Source organism: Dendrobium catenatum, unplaced genomic scaffold (assembly GCF_001605985.2).
Source record: "Dendrobium catenatum unplaced genomic scaffold, ASM160598v2 original_scaffold_171370, whole genome shotgun sequence".
NCBI classification, from domain to species: Eukaryota; Viridiplantae; Streptophyta; class Magnoliopsida; order Asparagales; family Orchidaceae; genus Dendrobium; species Dendrobium catenatum.
Genome location: NW_021489792.1, coordinates 209,490 through 226,363, shown reverse-complemented (window position 1 = coordinate 226,363; position 16,874 = coordinate 209,490). Strand labels below are relative to the sequence as shown.

Below are 16,874 nucleotides of genomic sequence, written 5' to 3'. Positions count from 1 at the left end.
CACAAAAATAAAAAGTAGCAGAAAAATAAAGACACAAGATTTATAGTGGTTCGGTCAAAACCAGACCTACATCCACTCCCCAAAGGCACCCTCCGAGTATTGCACTAATACCAATAATGACTCTCCTTTTGCACCCACAGCAAGGCGGATAAGCCTTTTACAAACACTCTTTCCACCACTACCTGGTGCGATAAAGAACCACTGTCCTTTTACATTATCCCCAATGTTGACAGAGAATCATCATCCTTTTACACTATCCCTAGTGTTGGCAGAGAACCATCGTTCTTTTACACTCTCCCAGTGTAGGAAGAGAACCCTTCGGCTGTTCACACTCTCTAGGTGTGGGCAGTGAACTCTTTGGTTGTTCACACTCTCCAAGTGTGGGCAGAGAACCCTTGGGCTGTTTACACTCTCCAAGTGTCGGCAGAGAACCCTTCGGCTGTTCACACTCTCCAAGTGTGGGAAGAGAACCTTTCGACTGTTCACACTCTCCAAGTGTGGGAAGAAAACCCTTCGGCTGTTCACACTCTCCAAGTGTCGACAGAGAACCCTTCAGCTGTTCACACTCTCTAAGTGTCGGCAGAGAACCGAATCTCCTTGACAGATCTTCTCACAAGAAATCTAAAAGAAAGAAAGAAAGATTTAAATCCCAAATCACAAGTAGAGATTCTTACCTTTGAATACCAAGTGAAGCCTTCATGCTCCAGTAGTAGAAATCCTCCTTCGAACACTCTCTTACACTCTCTCCTTGACTCGTCTTTCAATAGGCACGAAGATCAGTGGACAAAAAGATTTTGTGGCAGTCAAAATTGGACTTTATATAGGAGAGACAAGAAAAACCATCCAAAAACTTTAAATATTCAAGTCAATACGCATTGGATCGTCCCGTACGATCGTGGATCGTTCTGGACGATTTTACTTAAGTGCGTTGGAAACGAACCTAATGTATATGGGTACAAAATGACTTCGTACACACACATCATCCCGTACAACTTGGTTCATCCGGTATGAACGGTTATTCCATAGGTCGGTTCCCAAAAACTGCAGAACATCACTAAAATTTCAGAGTCGGTTCACTTCGTCCTGGGACGAATTATGGGTTCATCCGGACGAAGTTTTTCCAGAGAGCAAATCCTCCCAGGACAAATACTCTTCGTCCTAAATGATAGTACTCTAGAGAGCAACTCGTTCTGGAATGAATACACTTCCTTCTTGAACGAAAATTTTCTAGAGAACATTTCATCCTGGGACAAATTCACTTTGTCCTGGACGATCAGGACTTAGAAAAATTTTCTCCGACTCCTGCTTGTTCCATTGCTCTTACGAGGAGATAACTGACTTGATCATCCCGTATGAACTATGTTCGTACCGTACGATCAATACAAATTTCTTAAGATCTCCTTAAGTTTGTGTGTATTCACTCAATTACAATCACTCCCTTTCAAACTTAATTCAAAGAAAAATACAAGTTTTAAATACACAAAGTATCTCATGCTGAATTTTATTTGAAGTCTTTGTAGTCCAAAGTTTGATTTTCCTGAAATGTTAGTACACACAAGAGCAAAAACAACTCTTCCAAAAAAAATTGTTAGGAGATAACTATACATAGAACAATAATATTTGAAATCATCAAAACTATACAAGTTGCAAGAATGTAAAACATGCAAATAGCAACTCTCTTAACACTTATCCCCACCTCTCCTCTTCCTTGGATGGTTATGGGGGACCTAAATTATTTCAGATTTCATGATGAGAAGGCTGGCGGTTCTCCTGTTTTGGCTAGCAGGCTTTCTGAGCTAAATGGTTTAATTTTCGACTGTGGACTACATGATCTGGCTTATGTTGGTCTATTTTATACTTGGCACAACCAGCGCAATGACCATCCTATTCATATCAAGTTGGATAGGGTTTTAGTTAACTCTAAATTCCTTGACCACTTACCCCAAGCCTATTACAAAAGTCACTGTCCCCATTTGCTCTGATCATTCTCCCCTCATCACCTCCATCTCTACCCCGAATTGCCTTCATAACTGGTTCTTATTTAAGAATTATTGGACTTTTATGGATGGTTTTTGGGAAGATGTTCTTACATCTTTCTCTCAACCTTCTCATAAGAGCCTCACTTGTCACCTTCACCATTGCTTGAAGATTCTCAAGGGTACTTTAAAAAAGAGAATTTGTTCTTCTTCCAATTTTCTTTCCAACAACATCTTGAAGCTTAAGAACAATCTGCATATTTTCTTGGAGAACATTCAAACCTCACCCCTTCATCCCACCTTGAATAACTCTCTGAAAGAGATTAACTGTAAGCTTGCTAGCCTTCAAGCTTCTTGGGCCTCTTGGGTTTCCCAACGTGCTAAAGCCAAATGGTTGTCGCATGGTGAAGATGATCTGGGTTTTTTATATGCCAAAATCCGTGCTAGAAAGAATCACAACAATTTGTATGAAATCTCGAATGCTGACGGTTCTTATTCTTCTCATCATGATATAGCTGCCTCTTTTATACAACACTTCAAAAAACTTTTTAATTCCCCTAAACCCAGCAATGCCTCTTTTTTCTATATTAATGGTGGAAATAGCATTCCTCCGGATACGGTTAATTCCTTTGTTCTTCCCTTTTCTTATGATGAGATCAAAAATGTGGTGTTTGATGGGAGTGACTCCTCCTCCCCTGGTCTTGATGGTATTTCGTTTGCCTTTTATAAGAGAACTTGGCATTTAACGGGGCCCCACATTTGTAGAGCTGTGATGGATTTTTATTCCAGTGGTTACTTACCAAGGAGTGTTAAGGCTACTACCTTGGCTTTGATTCCAAAAGGGACCCATGTCTCTATAGTTTCTGACTACAGGTCTATTTCACTGTGCAATGTTTTATATAAAATTATGGTTAAGCTGGTGGCTAATAGGTTAAAGGTTGTGCTTCCCTTTATTATCCATGAAAGTCAAATGGGTTTTATCAAGGACCGATGCTCCACGGATAATATTCTTCTAGCTTCTGAAATCCTAAAAGGTTTTAAAAACTCTTTTTGTACAAAGCTGGATATTTTTAAGGCCTTTGATTTTTTTTCTCATGATTTTCTCTATCAAAGGCTTAATCAGAAAGGTTTCCCTAATAAGTTCATTAAATTGGTAAAAGGATGTATCTCCAATGTGTTCTTCTCTCCATTTGCATTAATGGATATTTGAATGGTTATTTTGGCTCCTCATCTGGGCTTAGGCAGGGATGCCCTTTATCTCCACTGCTATTTTGCATTGTCATGGATGGTTTTTCTTGTACCTTGGAGAATATGAACACCCCCCCCCTTATTGGCTCACATATTAAAGACTTCACGGTTTCTTATCTTCTATATGCTGATGACGTTTTAGTTTTTGGCAAAGCCACTCCTTCTAATGCTTCTACCCTGGACAATGCTATTTCGAAATTCTCTAATGCCTCAGGTCTCTCTATCAACTACTCCAAGAGCTCAATTATTTTCTCTTAGGATGTCTCTGTTCAGAATATTATTGGTGATGCTCTTGGCATTCCTAACACGAGCTCTTCTCTCAATTATCTAGGCATTCCCATTGTTGCCTGCCGTCTCAATTTTTCTCACTTCCAACCAGTATTGACTAAAATTTTTACTCTACTTGATGGTTGGAAAGTAAAATTTCTTTCTTTTACAGGTAGGATCCAATTTATTAGGTTCACTATTGCTAATACTCTTGCTTATTGGATAAGGGGGGCTATAATACCCAAATCTTGCCACCAAAACTATTTCCAGGCTTTGTTCTAGATTCCTATATCATGGTAATATTACAGACAAGAAAATTCATTTAATTGCATGGGGCAAAACTGCTTTACCTACTCGTTTGGGAGGACTTGGTATTCCCTCTTTGGATGCTCTGTGTCATGCCAGTTTTTGTTCCTTCATGTGGAGGTTTTTTACTAGGAATAATTTGGCCATGTCTTGGTTTAAAAACAGATATTTCTCCCCTTGGAAACCCCTCAATACTAAGGCTTCTAAATTCTGGAAGAAGATTCATGCTACTGCCCTTTTGGTTAAAACCAATTTTTCTTTTGCTTTCTCTCTTAACTGCAATTTATCTATGGAATGGGATCACTGGTACAATGGAAAATCTCTAAATGACATTCTCCCATCCTTTAAGTTTTGGAAGTTTTGTGTGAATTGTTACACGGATAGCAACGGTTGGGTTCTGCCTTCTTCGACCCCTAATTTACTACTTCTTGAAATCTCTAGCATTATTGTTGCTGAGCAACCGGCTGTGGCCTAGGATGGCTCTCAATTCCCATCTTTCCTACTTTTTATTCCAGTTATTTCAAGCATTTGGATGAGGTAAATTGGCACATTTTCATTTGGCATAAAAAATACTCTTTGCAGTATTCTTTGTACGCTTGGATGGCGGTTATGGGCAAACTTAAAACTACTGACCTCCTTCGGTTGAGGGGGATAGACGTTTTTTCTGGATGCTATTTTTGTGCTGTTGGCAATGAGTGTCATTCTCATTTGTTTTTTGGTTGTGATTATACTTTTACTGTCATATTTCCTCTGCTTCCGTCGCTGGGTGTTTTTCTTCTGAGGCCTAATCTGATGCAAATCTTTGACTACTTTGGGAGCTCACAACTTTTCTGTAACTGGGAAAAACAATTCTGTTTTTTTGGTGATTTGCTGCACTATTTGCTTTTTATGGAGGGAGAAGAACTCTAGAAGATTTGAACATATATGGAAAAGCCCACCTGTGATTGTTGCGAGCATTCGTCACGCTATTATAGACAAATTCAAAAACTGGAAGAATCTCAATGAGCTTAAGAACTGTTTTGAGATCCCCTGCTGATTTTTCTTCACTGCTGTCTGTTTGGTGGTTTTTGCGGGCGATGATGTTAGTATTGCTTTTCTGCCCCCTTGGACGACAGGGGTTGTATTTTTTCGAGCCAAGTGCCTTTGACGATCTACAAATGACTCTTATTCTGCAACCAGGGGGTGTCGTCGATCCGTTGGCAATATTCTGAGCCCGATTTTTGGTCGCTCCCACCAAATTCTTGTTATTTGCTTTTACCTGTAATTTTGCTAGTTTTGTTTATTTTCTTCCACTTGAGAGCTTCTTTACTTTACAGATTTTATATCACATGTAACTAGTTCTTTGTTTTAATGAAATATGGGTATTTGCCCTCTATTCCCCACCCCCCAAAAAAAAGATTGGGCCAATTTGGCTGACAAGATAGAAATAAAAATTAAAATTCAATTGAATATACCGGTGTGTCCAACCCACTTATCAACATTAAAGCTGCTTCTCCTGCCCTTCCACGGCGCAGCAATGAATCACCTTTCAAGGTCTCTAACGTACTCACTCTCTTTCTTCCAGAGGACGGCACTGGCGCCGCTGGAGGTTCATGGACACCAGATGCAGTGGATTCGCGGGATTAGGGTTAAGGTATTTAATGATAATTTGGAGCAAGCGCTGAATGTTTTGGAGAGGAAGATGAAGTCTAGCGGAATGGAGAGGCTTATCAAGCGCCATACTGACCATCACGTAAAGAACTCGGAGAAGCGCGTTCTTGCTCGCAAGAACCTCGAGCTCCGGATCCGTTCCGAGGAACTTTCCCGCAAACTCCGCTCCATCCTAGTCAAGAAGATCAGGTATGCATCCAAGTGCAATCCCCAGAATATTTAATAAGTTCTTGTTTTAATAATTTGATTCTTTCTATTTACTCATATATAGAAGCCTATTTTATTGTAGCAAGAAGAAATCCTCTGAAATTGTATCAAGCTATGGCTCATGGGTTTTGATTTCTTGGGTTCCTTTGATATGTGCATGAACTTGAAAAGAGAATGGATTCATTAAAAGATCCGCTTTTGTGGAGTTTGTGAGATTTTGTTGTGCACATTTTAAAAATTTTCTTTAAAGAAGATGAATATGGTAACTCATGGTAATTTTTGTATCAAGAGGTTAGTTTTGGAAAAATTGCCTATCATGACTAGTGATTCGAGGCTGCGTTGATAATTAGAGTGCTATTTTTGGTAGCATCCCCTGTTATGATAAGATACAGCTTTGCATGAGAAAATTTTGTCAATGTTATACTTAAGATCAAATTGTTGCAGCTGAATTGTCGTTATTAGTGATCAATAGAAAGATTATGTTTTACTTTCTATTAGATGTAGAACGGAATGCCCTTCTGAAAAGCAATATATTTTGTCTAGTTCATTATCATAAATATTCAACTATCAATTAGTAATGTTTTGGTTTGGTTGGGTTGTTTGAAGAGAACAGAGACAAATAAATGATATTGCATGCAATTTCTGATGGTATTGGCCAAAAAACATTTCAATAAAAGATTAATTTCCCTATGCTCATAGTGAAAACCTTGGAGAATGATGTTTTATTTGCAGGGAACCAATATAATGAGCAGTAGACCAATATAGTGAGCACTAGGTTATCCTTTCTTCTTATTGACATTTTATATGTTGGATTATGTGGTTTATTGATTTCTAGAATACAAAGGATTTTTGTTCCTTAAGGAAGTCCCATGTCCACCCATTTAGTCTTTTGATATTTTTTCTCTTTCATCGAAGACTATACCATACATAGTTACTTGAGTTTACATGTTTAAAATTTGAAGTCCTCTATGTATTCAAACCATTCTATTAAAAAATAAAAAATAATTTTCTATTTAAATTAAAAGTCTTCACACTGATAATGCTTTTGAATTTATATATATAATCTTTTTTTTTTGTTCGTTTTATGCTGAAAGTGATATTGTTCATAGCCTATCAATTAAATGGAGTAGATGAATATAAAAATCTTCATGTTCTTAATGTTGCTTGCACCTTGATGTTTCACATGTATGTTTCTTACTAATTTTTGGAGGATGTCATTCTTGCTATTAATTATATAATCATGTGTCATTATTAGTCTGAGCTATACTACTCCATTATATATTATTTATTCCCATAAATCTCTTTTTTACCCAACCCATTATATCTTTGACTATGTGTGTTTTATTAATTCTTTACCCTAGGTCGTGTTAAACTCTTCTTGAGCCATTCGATACATATTTCTCTATAATTATTGTACCAAAAAAAGATTATCGGTGTTACGATCCTTTTATAGGAAAGTTTTATGTATATTTTGTTGTTACCTTTCATGAGTATCTCACTGTTTCACTCCTACTTTATCTTCAATAATAATACCCTCTTTTTGTACCTCTACCTCCTTTATCCCTAATGCATGCATTTATCTTACATGTTTTTACTCACAATTCTTGACTGTCTTTTTTTGAAGCACCTTCTCCATCTCGTTTAATATGGTTGAGTACCTGACTTCTACTGAGCCTTAGTTCTACATCATCCTATTACCCTTCATAAAGGTAAACACATACTCACTGATCGTCTAGCTCACTCTTTTATATCTTCTGATCATTTCTCCCCTTCTTTTCATTGCTTTTCCTTGTCTTGTCTGCTATTTTTATTTTAGGACATCCTAGAGGCTCTTCTTATCCTTAATTGGAAGCGTTTCATGGACGAGAATCAGTGTTCTTCTTGATCATGGAACTGGTTGCACTCCCTCTATGTTTAAACCCATTTTATGTTGATGGGACCTCATAGTTATTTTCTATCTAAACGGCTCCATTGATCACCACATTAGTTACTTGGTGGTGAAAGGATATACTTAAATCCATAGTGTTGGTTACTTTAAGACTTTTTCCCTAATTACTTGACTTAATTTCATTTTCCTTCTCTTTATCATTGTTAATCAAGTTCAGCATATGCTTCAAGTGAATCTTAGTAATACTTTTATTTATCGAATTCTTATTGAAGTTAATATGGAACTCCATAGCATGTTGCTCGGGGGGAATAAAATATGCAAAATTTCAAATCTATATGTGAAGTGAAACAAAGCCCTTTTACTTTGTGAAATTTTGTAAGTTTTTTGTTGGTATTGTATTATCAAGTAGTTCTACTTATATTCTATCATTAGTCAGCTCTCCTCCTTAAGCCCAAAGATTGTTGTTATGTATGTTGATTATTTTTTACTTACTAGGAGTAATATTTTAGGCAATACATTAAATATAAAATGGTATTTTTAGAAGACATTTGTCTATAAAGATCTAGGGAGTCCCAAGGAAGGGTTTTCTAAGCATCGAGTTTGCATATATCAATGGAGGCTTTTCTCTTGAAGAAAATATGCTACAAATTTTCTTAAAGAAACCAGTCTTCTTAGCTGCAAGCTTGCTGACCCGACCATTGAAATTGTACAACCATCTGAGAGTGATGAAAGCTTTGAATTTGCTTCTTGTTTTAGACAATTGGTTAGTAAGCTGAACTGTCTGATATATCCTTTTCGTTGGTGTAGTTGGCCAGCAATGTAAAACTCAATGAAGAATCGCTAGAATGTTATCCTTAGAATTTTAATATAATATATAAATTGCTAGGAAAATGTATTTGTCTATTAGAAACATAATCATTAACGGATTAAAGTTTTTTTTCTTTTAATGCTGTCCACGTTAAATTTATTGAAGAACTAAAGTCAACTTCAAGATAGTGTTTTTGTTGGAGGGAATCTAGTGTCTTGAAAAGGTAAGAACTGGACCATTGTAACAAGATTTACTTTTTAAGATGAATATCAAGTCTTGGCTCATTCTACTTGTGAAATGATGTGAATTAAAATTCTAGTAGAAGAATTTAGTTTTCCTTATTACACAACTTATGATCTTTAATTGTGATAATTAAACAATAGTCTACATTGCAAGCAATCTTAGCTTTTATTAAAAAAAATCAAACATATTGAAGTGAATTGCCATTTCACCAAAGACGCAATCCTATCAAAGAAGATTATCATTTCATACATCTCTAATGAACTACAGATGATATATTTACCAAAGCTTTAGGGTCTTTTAATTTTTTTCAATCTTTGTAGTAAGTGAAAACTTTTTCAGATATGTTCTCCAACTTGAGGGGAATTGGCATCATATAAACGTGCTAGATTGGAATTTGCTATCATAGAAAAGTGCTATTTGTGTATTATATCCTTATAATTGAGGATTTTCTTCTCTTTGTTATCTCTTATATTCTTCCTGTTTGGCTATATTTAGACACCATTATCATGCCAATAATACATAACAAATATCTTTCCCTTTCCAACATTTCTCATTAATTAATAACCACTTGGTATTTTCATTTCTCATTAATAATAGTTATTTCTCAGTTTTCCTAGTTAATTAGCTTATACATTAATTAATCAATAATTAATTTGAAAGTTAACTTTTTAATTAATTGATCTATAGTTTGTAAGTATTCGTGAATGAAATTGTTAAACAATGACTAATTATCCTAATTAATTGTTAATTATTCTAATCAATTGATTTATGAAATGATTTTTATTTTTTTCACTATTAATCAAATCAATTCCTCAGCAAGCTAAAGCTTTTTCTTCCCTTTAAAAAATTTAAGTGTCATCCTATCGTTTTTTAGGCCTTTAAAATGGCTTTAATATGCTAAAAACTAAGTATTTGGCCTCGTTTTGTTTATCTAACTAGTCAGCCAAATAAGTTCTAAATGTCCATTCAAGGCATTTAAAATAATTTTCTTGCATCATAAATGTTACAGTTGTTATCCTATTGTTTTAAAATTGGTAACTTCCTTTTAGTCCAATTTGCGGACGATAAGTTCTAAATATTTTGCTAATATCCTTACAATTAATCAACATAATAAAAATCACCCTATCTATAATCCTATTCACCTCAAGAAATTTATCTTTTTACTCTTTATCCACCATCATCCTCATCCCAATTTTATTTTATCCTTCCCAACAAACAATAGTTTATGATATTCTCCCTTGTCTACAAGATTCTTGTGTTTTCATTTAGTCTCTTGCAACCATATTTATTTTATTTCTAGTTTCTATATCCATAAATTCTCGTATAATCTTATTTAAATTTTCAATAAAATATAACAATTTTCAAATTAATTTTACACTCAGTAAATCCTTACATATTTTTCATTACATGTGTTGCATGTCATTTGTCGGTGATGTCATGTCCAACATTTTCCTGCTCGCTCTCAATCATGTTATGCTATACTGCATCACCTATGATGATCACATTAATCAATAGTTGCCTATTTTACGACAATTATATTAGGTTGTGAGGTATTAATTTTGGATTTATTTCATAAACTTTAGCTTATGCTTCATATAACTATTAACCTCACATCAAACTTTAACATTTCTGGATTTGGGACCAATTTTTTGACTTTTGGTTACTGATTAGTGCCAATGTTCTGTTATGCCACTAGATTGTACAGAACCCTATTTTGTAGGGGGCTCATTCCTTCTTTTTTCTTTGATTTTAATGAGTTGGGCTCTTTTTTTGGTTTCTTGATGTCCACAGGCACTTAAATAAAAAAATCAGTACATGTATTTTCAGAGTTACAATGCCTTGATGCATTTTCACTATAAATTTGTTGTGCTATTATTGTGTTAATGATTTCATCTTAGTTATGCATCCCTTTCTTTCATATTATGTAGGAATGAATATCCCATACTATCAAATATATGTTTTTGTATCTTCAGGTCTTAGATTTGTATAATGTTATTATTCAATTTTATGATTTTTATTTTTCTTTCTTTTATTGTCCTGACGCAGGGGTCTATGAAGATTGCAGCTGTAATGGGAAAATGAAATCGGAATATAAAGCCTCTCTTATGTTTCATTAGTGTGTCTGTTGATTTCTATGAAAGGTACTTTTAATAGCTTAGCTGATGTTTTTTTTTTTTAATATAATTTATTTGAAGTTATCCTAGGTTTAATACAGCTCCTTAGTAAAATTTTGTTCTGGAACTAAACTCATTAGTAGTGAACTTGGCCTTTATTTGAGATCCCCAGTTATGTAAAATGAGCCTTTATATTTTATAATACACAGTGAGATATTAACGAATCATTTTTAGGGCTGTGAAATTGATTCAAAAATCAAAAGCTTGTCTAAAAAATAGGTCTATGTTTGAGTTGGATCAAAATTGATAAGTTGAGTCAGGTGAGCTTCAAATCAAATTGAAATTGAGCTTGCATGAATTGAGTTGACTTAAGCTCAAATTTTGATCGAAATATATTTACATTCTATGTATGAGAAAAAAATGTAAATTATATTTTCATGAATGTAAATTATAACCGGCCTTGCGATGACCCGGTTAGGAGAGTAGAGGTATTAGATTTGACTTATGTTAAGAAAGGTAGGGGTAGACCTAAAAAGACTTGGTTAGAAAATATTAGGAATGACCTTTCTTTTTTAGATTTAAACGAGAATTTGACTTTTAATAGGACACAATGGAGAAAAAGGATTCATGTAACCGACCCCACGTAGTGGGATAAAGGCTTGATGTTGTTGTTGTTGTTGTTGTATGAATGTTTAACATTTATGTTATGTATCTGCATATATAGACATATGGATATAGGAATGGATGTGTTTTTGACTTGTCGGGCTAAGTTTTTGTCTTCAAATATTGAAGGTTGATTAATCGGTTGCTCCTGTGAGGTTTACAGTAGGCACTTTTGATGACTTTTCTACCCCTAAAGTAGGCTTAAAAATAGCCAGAAAGACAAGGAATAGACTAATGTAGGCTCAATAGCAGCAGCAACGACAGCAATATGTGTGCTCAAGTTTGAACTCCAGACAACTAGTATTATGTTTTGCCTTGCTCTGTTGAGGAGAAAGAACCCGGATAACTAGGAAGTTTATTTTACTTTCTTGACTTTCATTATACTCCTAGCATGTTATCCAGGTTACCACTGAGTCATTTTTATGTGCTGATTGAGAAGATTGAACAGGTCTTAGATTCTGTGTAGGATGGGGAACCTGACCCAAAGCAAAAGGTAGTCACTGAGATAGCCTTAACTTCTAAGCATATTTTTCACAAGTTCTCTTATCATCCATATCACATTGATCATTCTAGTGAGAGGCTCAGTTATGTCGATTGGTCCACTGGGCTTATAACTCATTCATATTCCACTAGTGGTTTCTTCTGATATACCTGTCAGTGTTGAAGATAAAGGAAATGAAATTATTTCAGATATTTCTCCTAATTTTTCAAAGCATTCTACTAGTTCTTCTCATTTTGACAACAAATTAGTGTTAGTTCATAAAGTTTCCGTATATGGGTATCCAGGAAGATTTTTGTTGTCATTTAGGTCAATTAAGACAAACTCATGCACACATCGCATACACAAAAATTATATACCTTAGTTGATAGCCTAAGCTGTCAATCAACAAGCCAAATTGAGCTTGTGTTGAAGAAAATATACAAGTCATGGGCTTTTTTTTTTTTGGGGCAACTTTATGAAGATCCCATTGGATTTCAGAAGCTAGTAACATTGGTCATGATAAACCCCAATTTATTCTCCTCTCCACCAATAATGCCCACTCCTTCAACCCAGGATTTCGCGTAATGAGCTTTTGATACTCAATAACTTCTGTTAAAAAATAATCACATAAATCAAAACATTTATCTATCCAGCCATAAGGTAAATCCGCAGCTGCTACTCCGATGCGGAAATGATTATGCATCATCTGCATTTTTCCCTATTTTTCACATGCACAAGCTACTTTTTATTTTCACTTTTCTTTAGCCGGTACACCAAGCTCACCCTCTTTCCTCTCTCTCTCTCTCTCTCTCTCTCTCTCTCTCTCTCTCTCTCTCTCTCTCTCTCCATGAGGGGTGACACTATTTTAAATATTATTTATTTATTTTTCACTTTATTTCTCTCTAATTGTAAAATTTACTATTAATTTTTTTAATGACTTTTATTAGACTAAATTAAATTTCTTTTTATTATGTTACTTTTCTCTCTCCATCTTCACATTATTAGTATTTTTTTAAATTAAAAATTTCATTAATTTTTTTTATTAAAAAAAAAACTAAATTCTAATTTATAGGAGATTTATGTAATTAAAGCAAACAAATTACTTTAGAGGAGAATTATAATATTTAAAGTTAAATCAAGTAGCTTAAAATATGATGATTATTATAATATATAGTTTAAATAACTTTGTGTTGAAATTAATTTAGATGTGAATGAAAATAAGTTTTTTTCATTATTGTAAAATTTATCTTCTTATAATTAATAACTAAAATAAAAAAATTAAGATTATAATGTCAATTTCAAGCTCTAACAAAAAAGCTTGAGGGTATTTTTAAAATTAGAAATTTGTGCCTCTTAGATAAAATATTCTGGCTCCGCCAGTGGTCGAGTTCTGATAGCATCTCTTCTCAGCCAGTGCATCAATCAACACAATCACAGAATTGGTGGCACGCTGCTCATCTTGGTGTATTAGTTAGGAGCTTTGGCTAACTACTAAGAGATTTTTTATTTGAATTACGAATATAATGTATGTGTGAGTTTGTCTTAATTGACTTAAATATCCCAAAAAAATGGGCAATAAATGAGACAAGTTAATAATATAATGTATCTTGAAAAATTTACAAGTGATCTAAATGAAAAAGCTCTTCTTATTCCAATATATTCATTTTTTTTTCAATCTGTGCAACAAGTTGGAACTTATTGATATGCTTACTCTCCTGCTTGAGAGGAATTGCCATCATAAAAATGTGCTAGATTGAAAATTGTTAAAATAAACAGTGCTAGATTGGAAATATATATTTTTATTATTAGTCATATCCTTGTTGTTGAGGATATTTTAGTCATAATCTCTCTTACAGAACAAATATCTTTCCTTTCAGACATTAATCATTAATTCATAACTAATTGGTATATTCATTTCTAATTAATAAGATAACTTTATTAATTATAGGTATGTTTAATTAATCAATAATTATTTTGACTTTTAACTTACTAATTAATTGATTTATAGTTTGTTGGTTTAAATCATGAATGCAATAATTAAAAATTGACTAATTAGCTTAATTATTTCCTAATTATTCTAATCAATTGATTTATGAAATTGGCAAGCTAAAGCTTTTCATCTTCCATTTAAAAATTTGGTTTCCAACTTATCTTTTTTAAACCAATAAAATTGTTTTAGTTTGATTAAAACTAAGTATCTACCTTACTTTACTCTCTAGAAAGCCAGCCAAACAAAACTCTAAATGTCCATTGAGGTCATCAAATCCAATTGTTTTAAAATTGGCTTACAAACCTCCTACTTTAAAAGCATTGAGGTCATCCCTTAACAGTCACCTAGAGTAATCATCAGATGTAAGACATTGCAATGGACAATATAGGGTTTGACAGCCAAGGTAAATAACCTAGGATTGGGTTCAATGCTTGATGAAGCCATGTAACACTATATCAACACAGTGTCAAGCTTGGGATGGAGTTTTAAAATTTAAGGTTTGAATGACATCACTATTGGCCCCTATACGACGAACAACATCTAAGTGGAGCGAAACTAGCTAATATAGCGGCGTGCGCTTTAACAAAACACATCACTTGAAAGGTCAAATGACCTTCAATTGCCAATATGATTGCGTCATTACGATCAGGACATCAAATTCTTCTGGGTTGATGCCCCTCGCAGTCAAATTGGACCAGACCAGTCCTAAGGGACAATTAACAGCCAATACTGACAATGACCGATGCCCAAATGACGTCCGATCGCAAAACGGATCACGTCGTTACATCCAGAACGTCTTCAACACTCAAGTATTGCATTTCCTACGTTCAATTGGGATCATCTGAAATAGTGTCACAGATCCCAAAGCAAGGGCACACATATCTAGCAGATTGGCCTCGACGCTGCCTAAACGAAGTTTGATCGCGAAACAGACTTCATTTTTACATTCAGAACATCCTAAATACATAAGGATGATAGCCAATTTATTCAAATTAAAATGTGCGAGGAAGTCGACGCACACCACAAGGGAGAGCATGAAAATCGAGGAAAATTAAGGTGGTTCTGAAGCAACAACATGCATTTCAAGGAAAGTCAGGCTTGGCACTGCCCAAATAATGTCTGATGTGAAACAAAATATGTCGTTGCAATCAAAACATCGACAATATCCTAAATCCATTATTAATTTGTTTAATTACGATTGCTCGACGATATCGACTTGTATATGTGTTTATTCATGTATATGCATGTAAATAAGTATATGTAAAAGAAGGCTTATGCATAAAAAAAAAAAAGAGAAAGAGGGAAAGATTCAAAAAATAAGGAGGGGGAGGGGGGGAAATAGAAGAGTAAAAATAAAATAAAATAAAATAAAATAATAAAAAAGAAAGAGGAAGGACAGAATAGTTTATGCATTTGATTAACGTCATTGCCAACCGTCACACAGGTTTAATAACTCCAAACTCTAAACCCTGAGAACCCATTTCGTCGTTCGCAGCACATCGAAAAATTGTCTATACTTGCTTTTTTTGCATGGTAGAAAGGGAACCCGGTGCGGCGCCTATGATGAAACGAGTAATCATCAAAAGCCGCATTTTTTATATTTGCGGCGCACCGAGAAACCACTTATACACGCTTTTCTTAGCGTGGTGGGATGGGAACCTAGTGCGACACCTACAACGAAGAGGGGATACATATAAATACTCGTACACATGGAAACAATTGTGTTTTCAAGCAGGTGTTGTAGAAGACCCATACATGCTTTCTTAGCGTGGTGGGGGATGAAGATTACGGCTACAGTGTCCGAGGATACTTACGATACATTATTTTCTTAGTGTGGTGGGAAGGCACAATTTCCCGTAGTTTCCTCTAAATGGGGGAGACGTCAGGTGGCTATCATAATTTCATTTGAAACATAGAGGACATGAACAATATTTAGACAGTATGGAACTTTTAACTTGGACTCAAATTTGAGCAAATATAAAGCACTTTAATTCAATTTGAACATTGATCGAACATGCAAATATTGGACTCAAATCAAACTCAAATGATTGACAAAAAATTTGAACTTAAGTAAAGTAAAATTGAAATGAGAACTTGACATTAAGTGTGTAACATCAAAATCTGCTCCAGGATCGTCCGGGCCGATCTGGATCGTCCCGGGACGATCAGTGTAATTTTTGTTCCAGTTTTATGTCCATAAGTTACAGGAAAATTTCCTGTATGGATCGTCCAGGCCGATTTGGGATCGTCCTGGGACGATCAGTGTATGGCAAAAGTCAGAGAGCAAATCTTCCTGGAAATTAATTATCGTCCTGAGAAATCGTCCCAGGCCGATTCAGTTTTGTTCATATCGTCCAGGACGATCGTACGAACGGCCGGGCCGATCAGAGTGCTTTAAAGCTGAAATCAGTCGTTTTGAAGAGAGAGAAAATCATAAAATATCTCAAATTTCAACTGAGGAGAGAGAAAGTCGAGATAAAGTTTGGAAAAGTTGATTTTCGGGCGACGCCGGGCCGTTTTCGTCTGACGAGACTGTTCAAGAAAGTGTTGTACGCAAGGTATATGGCACATTCCGCCTTTCTCAATTTTCATAACGGTGCAATTTGAACGACTTTTCTGTCCGGATTTCGTTTTTGTTAGCGAATTTCGTCCGTATTTTCCGATTGGTTCAGTTTTTACCGCGTAACTTTTGGTATGTTTCTGAGGTGCCGAGTGTGCACATTTTGATTATTTTCTGGAGAATTTTGATCGGGTATTTTTGATTCCGCGGTGTTTTCTTTTGACTACAATTTTTGACGATGTCTAAAAATGTTTTGGCAGTAGAATAAAAGTCTTGCAATGTCGTTGTGAACATTCTGTGATAATTTGGTAATTTGTTATTTTTAGGAAATTTTGTGTAAATTCCGTATACTACCGTTACGCTGCCGGATTTTCGTATGAATTCTGAAATTGTCCGGATTTGTTCTGAAATGAATTGATATGATTATGTGCTATAAAAAGGGAGTTATAAGGGGTCAGGATCCTGTGAGATCC

General features: G+C 34.9%; 1 protein-coding gene across 3 annotated transcripts; it reads left to right on the top strand.

Moving 5' to 3' along the window:
* Positions 1 to 5,249: 5,249 nt before the first annotated feature.
* LOC110103743 lies at positions 5,250 to 10,934 on the top strand. 3 transcript variants are annotated; one of them, XM_020832559.2, is made up of 3 exons: positions 5,250 to 5,636; positions 7,279 to 7,363; positions 10,640 to 10,934. In XM_020832559.2, exons 1-2 carry the CDS (start codon positions 5,314 to 5,316, stop codon positions 7,331 to 7,333), a joined length of 378 nt encoding a protein of 125 aa, XP_020688218.1. In that variant the 5' UTR covers positions 5,250 to 5,313; the 3' UTR covers positions 7,334 to 7,363; positions 10,640 to 10,934. The 3 variants fall into 3 exon arrangements, with proteins under 3 accessions (XP_020688218.1, XP_020688219.1, XP_020688220.1); XM_020832560.2 differs by lacking the exon at positions 10,640 to 10,934 and adding an exon at positions 7,471 to 7,706; XM_020832561.2 differs by lacking the exon at positions 7,279 to 7,363 and having other exon boundaries at positions 5,255 to 5,636.
* Positions 10,935 to 16,874: the final 5,940 nt, after the last annotated feature.